The sequence below is a fragment of the Lissotriton helveticus genome, chromosome 3_1 (genome assembly GCF_964261635.1).
Source record: "Lissotriton helveticus chromosome 3_1, aLisHel1.1, whole genome shotgun sequence".
In the NCBI taxonomy this organism is placed as follows: Eukaryota; Metazoa; Chordata; class Amphibia; order Caudata; family Salamandridae; genus Lissotriton; species Lissotriton helveticus.
The window spans coordinates 292,415,103-292,431,870 of NC_136061.1; the positions used below are offsets into that span (position 1 = coordinate 292,415,103).

General features: G+C 48.7%; 1 protein-coding gene across 1 annotated transcript in view; it reads right to left on the bottom strand.

The window, feature by feature from the left end:
* RPS6KB1 (ribosomal protein S6 kinase B1) overlaps nucleotides 1-16,768 on the bottom strand; it is a 503,223-nt gene that overhangs the window by 354,591 nt on the left and 131,864 nt on the right. Inside the window, exon 5 of the mRNA XM_078679829.1 lies at nucleotides 822-969. Coding sequence (XP_078535955.1) covers nucleotides 822-969 — 148 coding nt within the window. The remainder of the gene's footprint in view (nucleotides 1-821; nucleotides 970-16,768) is intronic.

A 16,768-nucleotide genomic window follows, 5' to 3' on the forward strand; every position in this document is an offset into this window, starting at 1 on the left:
TGTGTGCAGGGCATTAATACTCTACTGTAATAAACTTCTATGCACATTATATTAATTTGACTATAGAAATGTTTACACTCTGGTCGTAAATGGTTTATCTAGATTCCCCACAGCAAATAAAGGCAATGCTAAAGTCTGAGAAGGCTGCATACAATGACGTTTGTTCTTAACTTTCTGCTCAATAAGCGAATATAAATACTAGATATGGTAGGATAGGTTTTAATAGGTAAAACCATATAATTGTAAGACAGTGGACTTTACTTTTCATATTGTGTGTGTGTATGCATACAGAATATTAAAGCATGAAGCTAGCCAGAGAGAAAAAAGGGCTGTGTAGAAGCTAAAATTCAAAGAAAAGTCAAGGCGAACAAATGGGATAAGAACAAACCATAGACAGGCGGCAGATAGGGAAGAAAAGGGGGGCGCCACAGAGCATTGGTTGGTGTGGGGCAGTCATTTTTTTCTGTGCAAGCTTAAATGTGACATCCTGAGCATCTGGTATGAAACCAGACTTTGTGCACCAAGGCTGGACAAACGTGGAGCACAGTGTAGATAACATTAACAGCTTATATTAAAAAACACCCAAATTGTTACAGCTGGGTACTGTATTACTCAATATATCTTTGGACAGTAGTATGATGATTAAAGAATTCAGAAAATACAGCGGATTTTTTGCCAAAGTTTTGAGTCGAGAACACCCTTTCAGTGGAAAAGTCAATGCATTTAGATAATTGTGCTCCCAGCGCACGGACGTTTTAACCACTATATTATGCCAAGGTATGTGATAGTTACACTTCAAGAAACAAAATAGGCACACTTACCGCTGAGATACTCAAGGATGAGGTAGAGTTTTCCACCAGTTTGAAAGGCATAAATGAGATCTACAATAAACGGGTGTTTCACCTCTTCTAGAATATTTCGTTCTGCTTTTGTGTGAGCCGTGTCTTTTGCATTTCTCACAATCATGGCCTAATAAGAAAGAGATAAGTCCATTAAAAGCAGAATACGGATTAAAAACATTCAAAACATGTAAAGCAGCACTATTTATTCGATAGCACACTCCATAAGTTTGCAAAATCAGGAGCTGAACAGTTCGTTAAGTTGTACTGGAGGCATAGACAATGAAGAATTCAAATTAGCAAACGAGTTGTCAGCACAACAATTTTCATAAGCATAGTTATTTAGCACTTATATGTCTGTAAGTATTTGAATTAATCACAGAATTAATACAAGCACCACACTAGAACACATTCAAAGAAAAAAATAAATTCCCAACTAAATCAATGTGGAGAGGGGTTTCCCCACCCTCCCATAGCTAACCAACTCCCCATCACCTAAGTCAGCCCAACTCACAGGCCCTCTCGTATAACACGAATGCAACTATTTATTTTTTTCAAACGAAACCGGTTGTTTCTTACATAATTCCCACATAAACCATCTTGCTTCTAAATGCATGCGTCATCTTCTCTTGTCTCACTCCTCTCTGCAGTACTTGCACACACACTTCAGATACATTCAGTGGAGACTTTAAACTAATAGTTTAGGATGGTCAAGCGGATTCTTGCCTTAGACTGGGAAAGAGGAGGAGGGGGGCTTCTGGAATGGGGAACTGCTCAGAAATCAGCAGGGTCTAAAGTGGCAACACAGTAGGAGTGCTTTACAGACACTTTGAGCTAAAAAGCTATTAACACATCAAGTGGAGCTAAGACTGAAAGCCTCATCTTAAGAAATAGATCTCATGTTTACAGGCTACAACTAAGATACAGCAAAAGAACACTGAAGACAACTTAGACTAACTTTCTCAGTAGTGGAATTCACAAAGCTCATGTTCCTTCCCATCAGCTCTATGTGATAAGTTAAGGCCCAGCATAGCCCTTTCTCTGACAAATTTGCTGAACTTCAACATTTCCATCTACTAAGGTGTTGTGCCTGCCAAGTCGATGCAGCGGAAGAAAATAAAACTACAAGCCTATAAGACTCTTCCAGCACCAAGTAAAATCTTAAAGAAAGTGGTATGTACTCAGCTATTTCAAGAGAGTAATCTGCTCAATGAGTGACAAGGAAAATGCTACTAACCAGTATGCATCTCTTCTTGGCATGTAGAGCTGTAGATTCCTATACTTGTGCATAAATCGCAATCTGGTGTTGGGCTAAGGTGTTTGCACTTTGTTTTTGTCTTGGAAGACGTCTTTGTAGTCACGAGATAGGTGACTCCTCCTTAGGGTGACAGTGAGCATGGGCATAGACTCCATCTTCAGATTGTTTTTCACCATAAAGGGTGATAATTGAGTTAGTAAGAAATAGAAAAGAGATGTCCATGTGCAGAAGTGTGGCTCAATGGTTAGAGCAGCAGACCCTGATGCAGAGGTCTGGCTCGGGACCAGGGTTCAATTCCTGCCTTGGCTGGTCTCGGCGGATCTTGGGCTCATAATTCCTCGGACCTGATTTCTCGCCTCGGTGCCTACTCTAAGCATGGGTCCCACGCTGCAACTCTGGGCAATAGCTTGCTTAGTCTCCACAACGGCCCCCTACAGCGCTAGGGATGCCTGGTTGCACCCTGGGGATGCCCAGGAGTGGACATTTCACGGGGAAAAACCAGGAAGGGTTCCCTAGCGGTATGAGTACAGCGCCAGGACACTCAGGAGTATCAGTGCGCTTTACAAGTACGGCTACATTTACATTTACATTTTACATTTATCGAAGTAAGATAGTACTGCAACAGATAGAGGAATCCGGGGAGGCGGGTGGGCGTATACGAATCTACAGCTCTAAATGCCAAGAACAGATGCATACTGCTAAGTAGCATTTTCCTTTCGAGGCATATGAGCTGTAGATCATATACTTGTGCATAGACTATACAGCAGTTTTCTCCTCAGCGGTGGCTACCTGTATCTGTTGCAGTGGTTTAAAAAAGTGTTCTTAATACAGCCTGGCCCATACTAGCTTGTTTTGCTTGCACATCTACACAATAGTGTTTTGTGAAAGTGTGTGGTGTAGACCAAGTAGCTGCTTTGCAGATGTCATCTAAGGAAATGTTCCCTAAGAATGCCATAAAAGCCCCTAGTTTGTGTGTGGAATGAGCTCTAGGGGGAATGGTTAATGTGCGTTTGGCTTTAACACCTTTCATGCTCATGACGAGCTTAGCTCGTCATGCAGTACACTGCTTGTGTGCTCATGACGAGCTGAGCTCGTCATGAACAATGGAATTCAAAGATCTGCAGCACAGAGGATGAATTGCTGTAGCATTGATAGTGTTAAGATAGCATATTTGGATGCATTTCACAATCCACCTTGCTATCCTTGCTTTTGAAATAAGATTGCCCTTATGAGGTGGGGAGAAAGCCACAAAGAGTTGTTTAGTCTTTCTAAAAGATTTTGTTCTTTCAATATAGTAGAGTATTGCTCTTTTAACGTCAAGCGCGTGAAGAGCCCGTTCTGCCAGAGTCTGGTAGAGGCAAAAAATAATGGGAGTCCAACAGACTGGTTAAGTTGGAAGGCAGAAACGACTTTAGGTAGAAATGTTGGGTTAGTTCTAAGAACCACTTTGTTATGATGTATTTGCAAAAATGCTTTTTGTATGGTTAATGCCTGGAGTTCACTAACTCTTCTAAGAGATGTGATAGCGACTAGGAAGGCTACTTTCCAAGTAAGGAACTAATTCGCATTTGTGTAGAGGTTTAACATATCTATTTTAGGGTGGCCCCACAAGTGAAAAAATGGAAGAAGAACTTGAGGATGAAGTTCCCAATCGTAGATCTGCTGTCTGACGACTGAGCAGATCTGCAATTTGATTGTAAACTCCTGGTAGGTGTTCCTCAAGGATATATATGTTTTTTTTTTGTGTAAGAGGTTTATTAACGTTTGTCATCAATACAGCTTATGCGCCTACAACCCGGAGGCCAGCTACATTTTCAGTCATTCGTTATTGGGTATGTCACACAGCTATTCAGCCGACAACCAGCGGTCCGGCAGCATTAATATCTGATTATGGTTATATGCGAGTAGCTACTGGTTCTGAGTATCAGTATCTCTTACTTTTATATTTAATAAACACAACTTTAACTCTTAATTCAGTCCTGCGAAATACATCTCATAGCTCTGCTCTGCGTACGTGACTTGCTCTCCCCGCTGTCTTGCCCATCAATAATAGTAGTTATTCCCTCCCAGGGTCCCACCCCATCGTGTACCTCCCCTAGGAGCCCCCCAAGGCCACATCATTCACCGTCATTCATCCAGGTCCTCCTCATCCGAACTATCAGTGTCATCTTCATCCGGCGGGTCACAGATATCTCCCCGGTATTTATTCCAGGGTGTCCATATTGTGTTCCATTTACACGGATTGGCTCTCTGTTTATACACCGCTCTTTCCGTCACCATAATCATATCCATGTTTTTGCACCACTGGCCCAGTGTAGGTGTCTCTGCTGCCCCCCACTTTTGTGCTATGTCCCGTTTCGCTACCATGCATCCCACTGTTGTCCATAACTTTCCTTGGCGTGTGAGGTCCGTCCGTCCCCAGACATGTAATAGGGCCGCACGGGGGTCAGGCACCAGTGTCGTGTCTAACGTCTGTGCGATGGTGCGCATTATACTGCTCCAATAGCCCGCTATTTTAGGGCACTCCCAGAGTGTATGTAGAAAGGTGCCCTCCCCACCACACCCCCTGAGGCAGTTCGGGTTGTCTGCCCTGTGTAGTTTATGCAAGGTCGTCCTTGTGAAGTATATTCGGTGTAGGACCTTTTATTGGACCAGGCGGAACCTCGCCGATATGCCCGCCTCCCTGGGGGAGGCTAGTGCCTCATGCCAGTCAGTGTCATCCATGTCACCCAGTTCTTCTACCCACTTCTCTCGCAATTTGAGTAGGGGGTCCGGCAAATTATGCATTAGCTTACGATATGTGAGGGATGTGGCGCCTGTTTGCATGTACTCTGTTAACAGTCTGTCTTCTAACGGTGATGACTCCGGAACTGTGGTCCCCGCTGGTATAGCTGCCATAAGTGCATGACGAATTTGGATGTAGCGATATGTTTCGTTTGGGCCTAATTGATAGGTCTGTTGGAGTTGTGGAAACGGGATTACCCCATCCGCTGCCCACAAGTCTCCCACCGTCGATATCCCTATTGTGTCCCATGCAGTGAAACCTTTGGATTGCCTCAGGCTTCCGAGTGCCCTAGTGTCCCACAACGGCGTCATTTTTGTTATGACCCCCTTCCATTTAAGCTTCGCCTGCGCGCTGTGCCAGAGAGCCACTGTGTGCTTAGTCGGTCCCACTAACCTATTCGCTTTCCCCTTATGGTACAGCGGCGCGAGCAAGCCCGGCACCCCCAGTTGGTGTCTGTCTGCCAAATACGCCGGGTCGCCCTGTGGGGCGTGTAGCCAGCGGTTAACGACTTTCAACTGCGCCGCCCAATAGTACAGTTGCATGTGAGGCAGAGCTATTCCGCCGTCATACCAACCTCTAGTGAGCTTCGTGTATGCTATCCGTGGCGGGTGCTCGTCCCATAACAGGCTGTTTACAACCGCCGTCACCTGTCGGATATAGCTCGGGGACACTACGTCAGGGGCGTTCTCTAGTACATACAAGAAGCGAGGAAGAGCCAGCATTTTAAACAACGCTGCCCTCCCTAACAACGTCAGCGGAAGAGTCTTCCAATGCCTGACGTCTCCCTTTAACTTATTCAAAGGAGGCAGCAGGTTTTTTGCATAGAAGACTGCATCGTCTCGCGTGACGTGTATGCCCAAGTATTTAAAGGATGTATCCGCCGTCTGTAAGGGGCAGTCAGGTGGTATCGCTGGGGGGGGGGGGCCCTTTAGTATGTACATTATGGATTTGGTCCAATTTATCGTATAGCCCGACGTCCGTCCGTGCGCCTCACATAGTGCCAGTAGTACTGGGATCCCCTCTTCGGGGTCTGTGAGGTATATCAACATATCATCGGCATAGAGAGAAACTCTGTCTTCCCAGTCGTCACCCCATGCGATCCCCCGCAGCATCGGAGTGGTTCTAAGCACCACCGCCAGTGGTTCAAGGACTAAAGCAAAAAGTAACGGCGCGAGCGGGCATCCCTGCCTCGTTCCTCTCTTCAGTGGCACTTCACGAGAGATGTGTCCATTAGCCGTCACTCGTGCTACCGGTTCAGTATACAAAAGCCGTATCCAGGCTATGTACTGCGGACCAAAGCCCATGCAAGCCAGCACTGCCAAGAGATAGCGCCACTCCACCATATCGAATGCCATCCTGGCATCCAGGGATAGAATGGCTGCCGGTGCAGTCAACAACGGGGCCCGGGCAATCGCACCATGGACTCTACGGAGGTTCAATGCCGTGCTTCTGTGTGGCATGAAGCCCGATTGGTCCGGGTGAATCAGGTGAGTGAGGTGCGGCAGCAGCCTGGTGGCTAAGAGCTTCGCCAATATTTTAGCCTCTATATTGAGGAGTGAGATCGGGCGGTATGATCCGCATTCCTCGGGTGGCTTGCCGGGTTTCGGGATCGCCACGATGGTGGCCTGTCGCTGATCATGGGGCAGTATCCCTGCATTTAAACTATCTTTGTACATGGCTAACAGGTGCGTGCTTAGCGTTTCCGACATCACTTTGCACCATTCAATCGGGACGCCACTGGGTCCCATTGCTTTCCCGGAGTGTATCCTGTCTATGGCTTCTTGGACTTCCTCTACCGTGAAGTCGGATTCAAGTTCATCTACAGCTTCCTGTGGCAAAGCTGGGAGCGGCACATTAAGTAGCGCTACCTCCGCCATTTCTGCAGTGACATCAGTTTCTGGGGTATACACCACTTGGAAGTGATCCGCCAGTAGTTCCACTATAGCCGCCGGTCGTGTGTGCACCTCCCCACCCCCATCTTTTAGTTGCAATATACTTCTGGCGCCTCCCCTCCTCCTTTCCAGCCAGGCCAGGAGTCTGTTGGCCTTGTCCCCGGCATCATAAATCGTGTGTGCCGTGGCGGCCAAGTGTTCCATAGCCCTTTTTTTTAGGTGGTCAGTGTGGAGTTGCTGACTTAACCGTAGAGTGTGTAGGGTGTCAGGTGACGGGTCTGCCATATGTGCTGCGTTTGCCTCAGCCAGATGGAGTTCCAATTGTGCGGCTTCTCGTTCCTGTGTGCGTCTGTACCCTTGTATGGCTGAGATGGCCTGTCCCCTCAGGACCGTTTTATACGCTTCCCACAAAGTTGTGGGGGAGTCCACCGAGGCCACATTTTCTTTGAAATAATTTCGCGTCACCTTTTTCAGCTCTTTTTTTATCACTGGGATCGCTAGATATCCCGGGCGCAGCTGATACAGTCTTCTATACGCCCTTTCCTGACATGACAGTGTGAGGGTCAAGGGCGAGTGGTCTGATACTCCCCTCGGTTTGATTTGAATCGAATCTATGTTAAGGCGTCCCTCCCCTAACGTGAAAAAGTAGTCAATGCGTGATAGGCGGTTATGTGTAGCTGAGTAGTACGTGTATTGTTTCTCCCCTGGGTGCATAGTTCGCCATATATCTACCATTCCTTGGGATTCCACAAACTCGCTGAATCTGGAGGGGGACGGGTCGCGGGACCGCACAGGGAACCTGTCCAGAGTGTTGTGTATGACAGCGTTGAAATCACCCCCCACAATCACGTCGCCCTCTGGGAGCTCCAGTAGAAACTTCCCCAAAGCCGGAAAGGCCACGCTGTGCAGTGCTGGGGGAATGTAGACTGAAACCACAGTCAGCGGCTTACCCTCCCATTGGCCCCACGCTGCCGCGAATCTGCCCTGGTCATCTGTTTTCGTGGAGGTGAGTAAAAACGGGGATGATCTACGCAACAGAATTCCTGTCCCCCTTGATCCCGAGGTAAAGTCAGAGTGCACTATCATTTGGTACCCCTTCCTATTTAATGCCTGACTAGCAGTGCCCACCAAGTGCGTCTCCTGGAGTAGGACCAACGCCGGATTCGCTCTCTTAATGCTTTGTACTATTAATCCCCTCTTAATTTTGTCCCTCAACCCCCGGACATTCCATGACATAAGTTGTAGTGGAGCCACCTGTACCAATTGGGGGCCCAACCCCGGCGCGTCAGCCTGTATAGTGTGTGCCATGGTTCGATTCGGGGTGAGCCGTCCTGTCTGTCACCAGGGAGCCCCTAGACACGGACCAGAAAATGACAGTGTGCGCATGCAGAGCTAATTCGCAGTGTGTTCCTACATTCTGTATTAACTTGTCAACAAACAGTACCTCCCATAATGAGGTAAAAACTTGCATACCCATCCCCTCTTGAACAACCCCCCTCCCTGCCCTCATGCCAAACGGACTCAGAACTGTCCGCCCCCCCAACCTAGCAGAGTGCTCATCCCTTAACTTGAACTTAATACTTGCTCGTTGAGGTGAGGAATGCCTCATGATCGGCGGCCTCTCATACACCTCTCGTGGGCCCTTCTCCCGATATCCAAGGCAGTCTCTCAGGCCATCCCCCAGTGCGTCAACCGACCCTCATTTCACAGTTGTTTATAGTCCCGTGTCAGGGTCCTTCTCCTGCCCGTCCGACCTCGATGTGGTGTCCCCTCCTGTGTGGTCTGGGGTCAGTGATCTCGTGCGACCCTCTGCGGTGCGGTCATTGTTCGTCTTGCCCACTCTACGTTGCCGGGCGGCCGGCCTCCAGCCGTCGAGCCATTCTCGCGCCATCTCAGGGGTGTCAAAGAACCAAGTCTTATTGTCGGCTACTATCCGCAGTCTGGCCGGGAAGATCATGGAGTATGGAATGTCTCGCGACCTCAGTTCTCTTTTGACGTCCAGGAAGGTTTTCCTGCGGCGTGCAACCTCCGCTGTATAGTCCGGGAAGAAGGCGAGTGTCGCATTCTGTATCTTGATTGGAGGGGCGCGCCGGGCTGCCTGTAGGATGGTGTCCCTGTCGCGGAAGTTAAACATGCGAGCCAGGATGGGTCGTGGAGGGGCCCCTTGTTGCGGCCTACCGCCCGGCACTCTATGCGCTCTCTCCACCGAGAAGAATGCCGACAGGCCCTTGGGCTTCAGTTCAGTTTTGATCAATTCTTCAACAAATAGGTCTGTCGCCTCCACGCCCTCCGATTCCGGAACTCCTAGGATTCGTATGTTGTTTCTCCTTGACCTCCCTTCCTGATCGTCCAGCTTTGCCTTTAATGCTCTGTTTTCTGCCGTGACACGTTCCATCGCCGTCTGTAACTCCGACACATCGTCGACCAGTGATTTCGTCACCACCTCCAATGAGCCCACCTTCTCCGAGATTTTGTGGAGGTCCGCTCTCAGCAACGCGATTTCTGTGGAGATGGAGCCCACTGTGGTTTGCACCTGCGTCAAGGTGCGCATTACATCGTCCAACGTTGCTTTCGATCCCTCGCTAGCCCCATCCACTGTTTTCCGGCCGGGTTGCTGTCCCTCTGGCGGCGACGACGCTCCCTTGTTGTACGCATATTTTTCTAGGCGGGTCTGCGGTGCACCCCCCCTGGACCCCTTCCCCGCCATTGCGGTGGCCGGTGTGGCGTGTGTCACCCGTGAGTCTCCGGCTTGCTCACCACTGCTCTCCGGCTGTAAAGTTTGGTACACCCCGGCTCGGGCGTTCACAGGCGCACGTCCTCGGCGGTATCTCAGCCGAAGCCGTACCCTCCGTTCGCAGTCAATTCCACGTGGTGGGGCGCCGGCCGACGGATCTCTACTGTGGCACTGTCCAGGTTATGGCGTCTATTAGAGAAGAGCTCGGGGCCTCTTTGCGCCGAGTGGCGGGGACACTCCGCCTCCAGTTCTCGGCCGCCTCTCCCTACCGCCACCGAGCCGTCGTGGTGGGTCAGGCTGTGCTTTGCCGCCCGCCGGGGCTCGCCTGCAGGTATATGGCCTCTGCACCCCCAGCCGAGGGCGCACTGGGTGTCGGGCGCTCACCGGGACTCAGGCGCGCTGGCAATGGCGTGCTGCCAGTGTCTCCTACCGTCTCTCCAATCTGCCGTTGAGTCGCCGCTGAGGCCGTTCCCGTTTCAGGGAGTAATTGCGGTGTGTGTAGGGGGTGCCGCAACAGTCTCTCGTCTCGTGCGGCTGGCTGCCGTCTCAGCGTCTCGTCCGCCTCCCGGTCAGTTTCCGGTTCGGCTGGTCCCGGCACCCTGGACTTCCGGTCGGCGCGGAACTCTACTTGAGCCCCTGGCTTGGCACTGGTGTGTAGGCCACGTCGGGCCGCGGGGATTACTTGCTCTCTCGGGTCGTGAACGCCACCAGAGTTCCTGCCCTCAAGACCGCCCGGTCCCGGGTATCAGGTTAGCCCCCGATGAGGTAGATAGTAGTCCGGATGAATGCACGGATCGAAGGAGAGGCCGCTCTAATCACGGAGCTCGTCCTCTATGCTGCCGCCATGCTCGGCTGCAAGCCACGCCCCCGGATATATATGTTTTGCGGAATGGCCCAACTCCGTATGCTTTGAGCTAGGTATGAAAGTTGCAGAGAGTGTCCTCCCCTGTTTCTGTATGTAGTACATTGCTGTCATGTTGTCCATACGGACCAGAATAGCTTTGCCTACCAGATAGAGTTGAAAGGGTTTTAACGCAAGAAAAATTGCCAACAATTCCAGGTAATATATGTGGAACTGTTTTTGCTGAGGGGTCCACATGCACTGAATGGTATGGTTCTGAAGATAAGCTCCCCAGCCGGAGAGCAATGCGTCTGTTAGCACTATGTGTGGAACAGGGTCGAGGAACGGCCGCCCTTTGGAAAGGTTTTGTGTGTTTCACCAAGTGAGAGAGCGATTTGTGGAGCCGTCCACCAACACCTGATCTGTTAGCTGACCTTGAGCCTGGTTCCACTGACGTGCTAAACACACCTGTAAAGGAAGGAATTGGTGTCTTGCATAAGGGACAATGAGAATGCAAGAGGCCATCATTCCGATTAGCTGCAAGAACACTCGATCTGGTAATGAGTGTTGATGCTATATTTTGATATTAGAGCTTGCCTAGTGCTTATCCTGAGAGGGCTGGGGTATGCTAACGCTTTTGAAGTGTTTATTGTAGCTCCTAGACATTATTGTGTGCTGGACGGTTGGAGGTGGGATTTGGTGAGGTTCACTGTGAATCCCAAGTCGTGAAGCAGCTGGATTGTTTTGTGTGTGTTGCACACAGCTGATGTGTGATTTGGCTTTTATGAGCCAGTCGTCCAGATAAGGGAACACGTGAATGTGTTGTCTTTGTAAGTGAGCCGCCATTACTGCGAGGCACTTGGTGAAGACTCTGGGTGCTGTAGTTACCCCGAACGGGAGGACTTTGAATTGGTAGTGTGACCGTTCACCACGAACCGGAGATATTTCCTGTGAGCGGGGTGAGTGAAAGTAGGCGTTCTTTAGATCTAGAGTGGAGAGAAAGTCACCTTGTTGAAGCAGTGGGAGCACCTGTTGGAGTGTGACCATGTGGAAGTAGTCTGACTGAATGCAGAGGTTTAACGGTCTGAGGTCCAGTATTGGGCTGGGAGAGCCATCCTTTTTTGGGATTAGAAAGTAGAGGGAGTAACCCCCTGTGTCTTGATGAGGTAAGGGGACTGGTTCTATTGCATGTTTTTGTAATAGAGAGAGAACCTCTTGTTATGAGAAGAGTCAGATGTTCCAAGGACATTGGACGTTGTCTGGGAAGGATATTTAGGAGAGTGGAGGTGAGTTCCAGGTAATAACCATACTGGATAATTTGTCTTACCCACTTATCTGTTGTAATAGAATTCTAGACAGGTAGGAACTGTCAGAGGTGTCCCCGACAGGAGTGGGATGATCGGGGGAAGTGAAGGGAAGTTACTGCTTGGTGGTAGGGGAGTTGCGGGTATTGTTAACGTGGCCTCTTCCCTTACAGTTGTTGCCTCTGTACCCTCCACAAAAGTATCCTCTTGAGGAATTAGTTTGATTGGGGCTTTTATAGGTAGAAGAGGGATGCTCTGAGCCAATAGGTTTGGAGCCAGCCCTGTAGAAGGAGCGACAAAATGAACCTCTAGGGGAAGGTAATTGCAAGGCCCCCATGAATTTGGCAGTGTCCGCATCTTTTTTCATCTACTCTAAAGATGTATCGACTGTGGGCCCAAGAAGATGCTCTTAGTCAAAAGGCTCATTAAGAACAGCGGACTGCACCTCATGCTTGAATCCAGAGATTCGGAGCCAAGCATGCCTGCGTAGCAAAACGCAGGTATTAACAACACGAGATGCCGTATCAGCCGCATCAAGCGCACATTCCATAGATGTATTTGTTATTAATTTTCCCTCCTGTATAAGGTCATTAGCTTTGTCTTTATATTGGTCCGGAAGATGTTGCATAAGCTTTTCAAGCTCCTCATAGTGAGCCCTGTCATATGTGGCCAACAAAGCTTGGGCATTAGCAATCCACCAATGATTTGCAGCCTGTGATGAGATAAGTAATCCAAACTCATAGACTCATCTGGAAAACTTATCAGGAGGAGGGGTGTCGCCTGTGCGTTGTGAATTTGCCCTCTTGCGTGCATTAGACACCACAAGAGAATCTAAAGGCACCTAACCTTTAATGTACACTGGGTCATTGGGAGCTGCCTTATATTTTTTGTCCACCCTGGCGTTAAGAATCCTGGCTCCGACTGGGTCCTTAAAAACCTCTGGTGCATGTTTTAGCATGCCTTTTAACATTGGCAGGGTGTGCGTGGACTTTTGTGAGGGTGCAAATGTTTCCAATAAAAAGTCTTCCTCTAAGGCAGAGGTCTTCAAACTTTTTGATGCCGAGACCACCTTGTAAAAGCTTTTTAAGGACCCCCTTCCGACAAAAGTTTCTAGAAACTGGTAGTCCTCATCATCAACTTTTGACAACCATAAATGCGCCTGTTAGACCTCATCACATCCCTCCATCATTCATCCACCCACACTTTTACACATCCATCCATCCACCCTTTCATCCTTCCATCCATCCTTCATCCATCCGCCCTGTCATCCTTCCATCCATACATCCATCCTTTACCCATCCACCCTTCCATCCATCCACCCACCTTTTCACTCATCCATCCATCATTCATGCAAACTTTTATCCATTCATACATCCATCCACCCTTTCATCCTCCCATCCATACATCCATCCTTCATCCATCCACCCTTTCATCCTCCCTTCCATACATCCTTCCTTCATCCATCCACCCTTTCATCCATACATACATCCACCCACCCTTTCATCCATCCACCCATCATTCATCCCCCCACCCTTTCACACATCCATCCATGCATCATTCATCCATGCAACCTTTTATCCATCCATACATCCATCCACCCTTTCATCCATACAACCTTCATCCGTCCACCCTTTCATCCTCCCATCCATACATCTATCCTTCACCAATCTATCCTTCATCCATCCACCCTTTCATTCTTCCATCCATACATCCATCATTCATCCATCCATTCACCCATCATTCATCCACCCACACTTTCACACATCCATCCATCCACCCTTTCATCCTTCCATCCATACATCCATCATCCATCCACCCACCCTTTCATCCTTCCATCCATACATCCATCCTTTACCCTTCCATCCATCCACCCATCATTCACCCACCCACCTTTTCACACATCCATCCATCATTCATCCATGCTTCCTCTAAGGCAGAGGTCTTCAAACTTTTTGATGCCGAGACCACCTTGTAAAACCTTTTTAAGGACCCCCTTCCGACAAAAGTTTCTAGAAACTGGTAGTCCTCATCATCAACTTTTGACAACCATAAATGCGCCTGTTAGACCTCATCACATCCCTCCATCATTCATCCACCCACACTTTTACACATCCATCCATCCACCCTTTCATCCTTCCATCCATCCTTCATCCATCCACCCTGTCATCCTTCCATCCATACATCCATCCTTTACCCATCCACCCTTCCATCCATCCACCCACCTTTTCACTCATCCATCCATCATTCATGCAAACTTTTATCCATTCATACATCCATCCACTTTCATCCTCCCATCCATACATCCATCCTTTATCTATCCATCCTTCCATCCATCATTCATCCATCCATCCACCCTTTCATCCATCTATTCACCTATCATTCATCCACCCATCTTTTTACACATCCATCCATCCATCATTCATCATTCATTCATCCATCCATCCACCCGTTCATCCATCCATCCTTCATCTCTCAGTGGTAACAATGAGCAGGCAATACGAGTCTCGGAGTTAACTGCCAAGGGTCTGCTTTCTGGGCCCTGTTGCTTTCTTGAACAAATTGTGCACTTTAAACGCCGCTTGGTGCTGGGTTTAGACTAGCAGGCTTCTAAGCGCATTCGCTCTGTACCTTTAAATACATCGATGCACATTGAGTCTGGGTGATGAGAGCAGGGTCGCACAGTGTGCTCAATTTGGCAAATGAGGATTAGAACCCTGAACTCTTGATGCCCTTGTCTGCAAATAGATACCTACATGAATATCTCGCTAAAACCAGTAAAGGCAAATGTTACCCAAAAAAGGCCTTGCCGGATCAGCTATGCAAAAAGTGCTTCAACTACTTTTTAATAGCCACGCTATTTATTTAGCACCTGCTGTGCTTTCCTGAGGCAAATGTCAATACATTTTGTGTGCAATCCTGTCCTGTTTGTAAGTGCTTCCAATACTAGTAGATAGAACAATCGTGGCGCAGGTAGATAAAAATGTGTCCAGGAACACACAGCTCTTTTGCAAATGGAGGATCTGGGATTACATGCAGGCCAAGTTGTGCAGAAGGCGCCATTACTACAAGAGGGCTACTTCCCTTTACAGGAAAAATGCAAAGCAAATACCGTCAGCTGCAATTGATGATTGCCACTAGAATAAAACAACGCGTATTACAGAAAAAGGAAACTCACTCCCTGCAAAAATCCACTCTGGAAGGTAAACTTACCACTGACTGTAAGCACATTTCCATTGCCAATATCCACCATCGAAAAAGATAGGCCAGAAAATGAAGGAATGTACCACTCAAACTAAGAACAGTTGTGAAGCAGTTTTCTAAAACCTTGTGGCTGGGTGGTTCAGGCCTGTGACTTCCATTCGATTTTCACCTCAGAGAGAACGGCCCCCTCCAACCCCTGCTCGCATCTTCCTTTGTGGACACAGTACATTAACAGGCGTGCTGGGCTCAATTAAGCTGGTACTTGACCCCCCCTACAGCAAGACCCATCCCCCTTCATCAGCTGGTGAGGAGAGTGCACAATAAGTTTGCTTCTCAGAGCAGCGCCCAGTGCTAGGCTCTGTCTGGGAGAACCGCCTCGAGCTGATGCCATTCAACAATCCTTGCGTGCAGACAATAAGGCTGGGGAATGCGCGACCCCCTTCGCATGACGCCACGGCCCCCCTGGGAGTCGCGCCCCACAGATTGAAGACCGCTGCTCTAAGGGATCAGAGTGTAATTGTACTCCGTGGTATTGAGCAGCTCTATTAATTAGCTGAGCAAACCCAATATGGTCATATGGTGGTGATGGCATAGAGGGATAGAGGTCCAGGTCATTGTGTGGGTTGGGATCTGTGTTGTAATCATCCCAAGGATCTGTATTGTGTGGGATGGTATGTGCGTCATCATCCCTATCTGGATCTCTATCCCCAACCTCATCAGTATAATCATCTTCATCATCCTGTGGTTGAGGTGAAAATGTATGTTGTGGGTAGTGTGCTTGAGAAATTAGCAGATTTGGAAAAGCTGGAGAAGGAGAGAGGTGGAGAAGTATTGATGCCTATCTCCTTCCGCTTCATGGGTATTTCAGTCTTCTGAAAGTGTCCAATTTTCTCTTTTTAGGAGGCGTGACGACAACTTTGCCAGTTTCTGGGTCAATATAGAAAGTATTTTGCTTCAGATCCGAAAAATCAGGTACAAGTTGTTGTGTGGGTACAATGTCCTTTTTCGGTGCTGAAGACTTCGGGTCAGAATGTTGTTTAGACCGTGTCTCTGATGCTTTCGGTGGGGTCTTGGACTCCTTAGCTTTTGTTATAGGAGTTTGTGGCTTAGAGACTTTTTTCGGCTCCGAAGATTTTTTTGGCTTTGAATGCTTGTCCTTTGTTTGTTTTGACACTGAGACCTTTGGCGTCATGACTGTTTTCAGTGCTGACGAAGAAGGGCGTGATACCTCTTTGGTTTTGGGCTTCAAAAGTGATTTTTCGGCACCGGAATGGTGTTGGCTCGATGCAGAGCCGGAAGGCTTTTCTTTTGATTTCATAGCAGGGCGCCAGGGTGGGGCGTCTGAAATGTGTTGCCGGTGTCGACCTGAGCCAGAGGACAAAGGTGTTACCGGAGACTTAGGTTTGGTTTGGAGAGGGGTCTCTGTACTCGCGGACCGCTGAGCCGGGGTGACTGTCGTCTTTGACGTCTGTTCGTTGGCTTCGGAGACGGAGATGTCTCCTTCATCAGCTTGTTGCTCCGGCTGTAGATTGTGATCTGCTCCGAAGATGTTTGGAATCGAGCTGCTTCTGCAAGACATTTCGTGACGTTGAGCCCGACAGTCTCGGATGGTTTTCTTCGACCTGAAAGATGCACAGGCCTCGCAGTTCTTGTCTTCGTGCTCCGGGGAGAGGCATAGGTAACAAACCTCATTTAAGTCTGTGTGTGGGAACTTAGCACCACACCCGGGGCATTTTTTGAAAGGAGTCCTTTCCATTGACTGCTGCCGTGGTCGCAACGGATAGGCCCAACGGCCCACGTCGAAGATAGAGGTCGAAGATTTTATATTTTCCGAAGATATGTGTCGAAAAGGAAACACGATTGAGACGATACCGTCCAGTGGTGAGGGATTGTGCGTCAAAGGGGGTTCGAAAA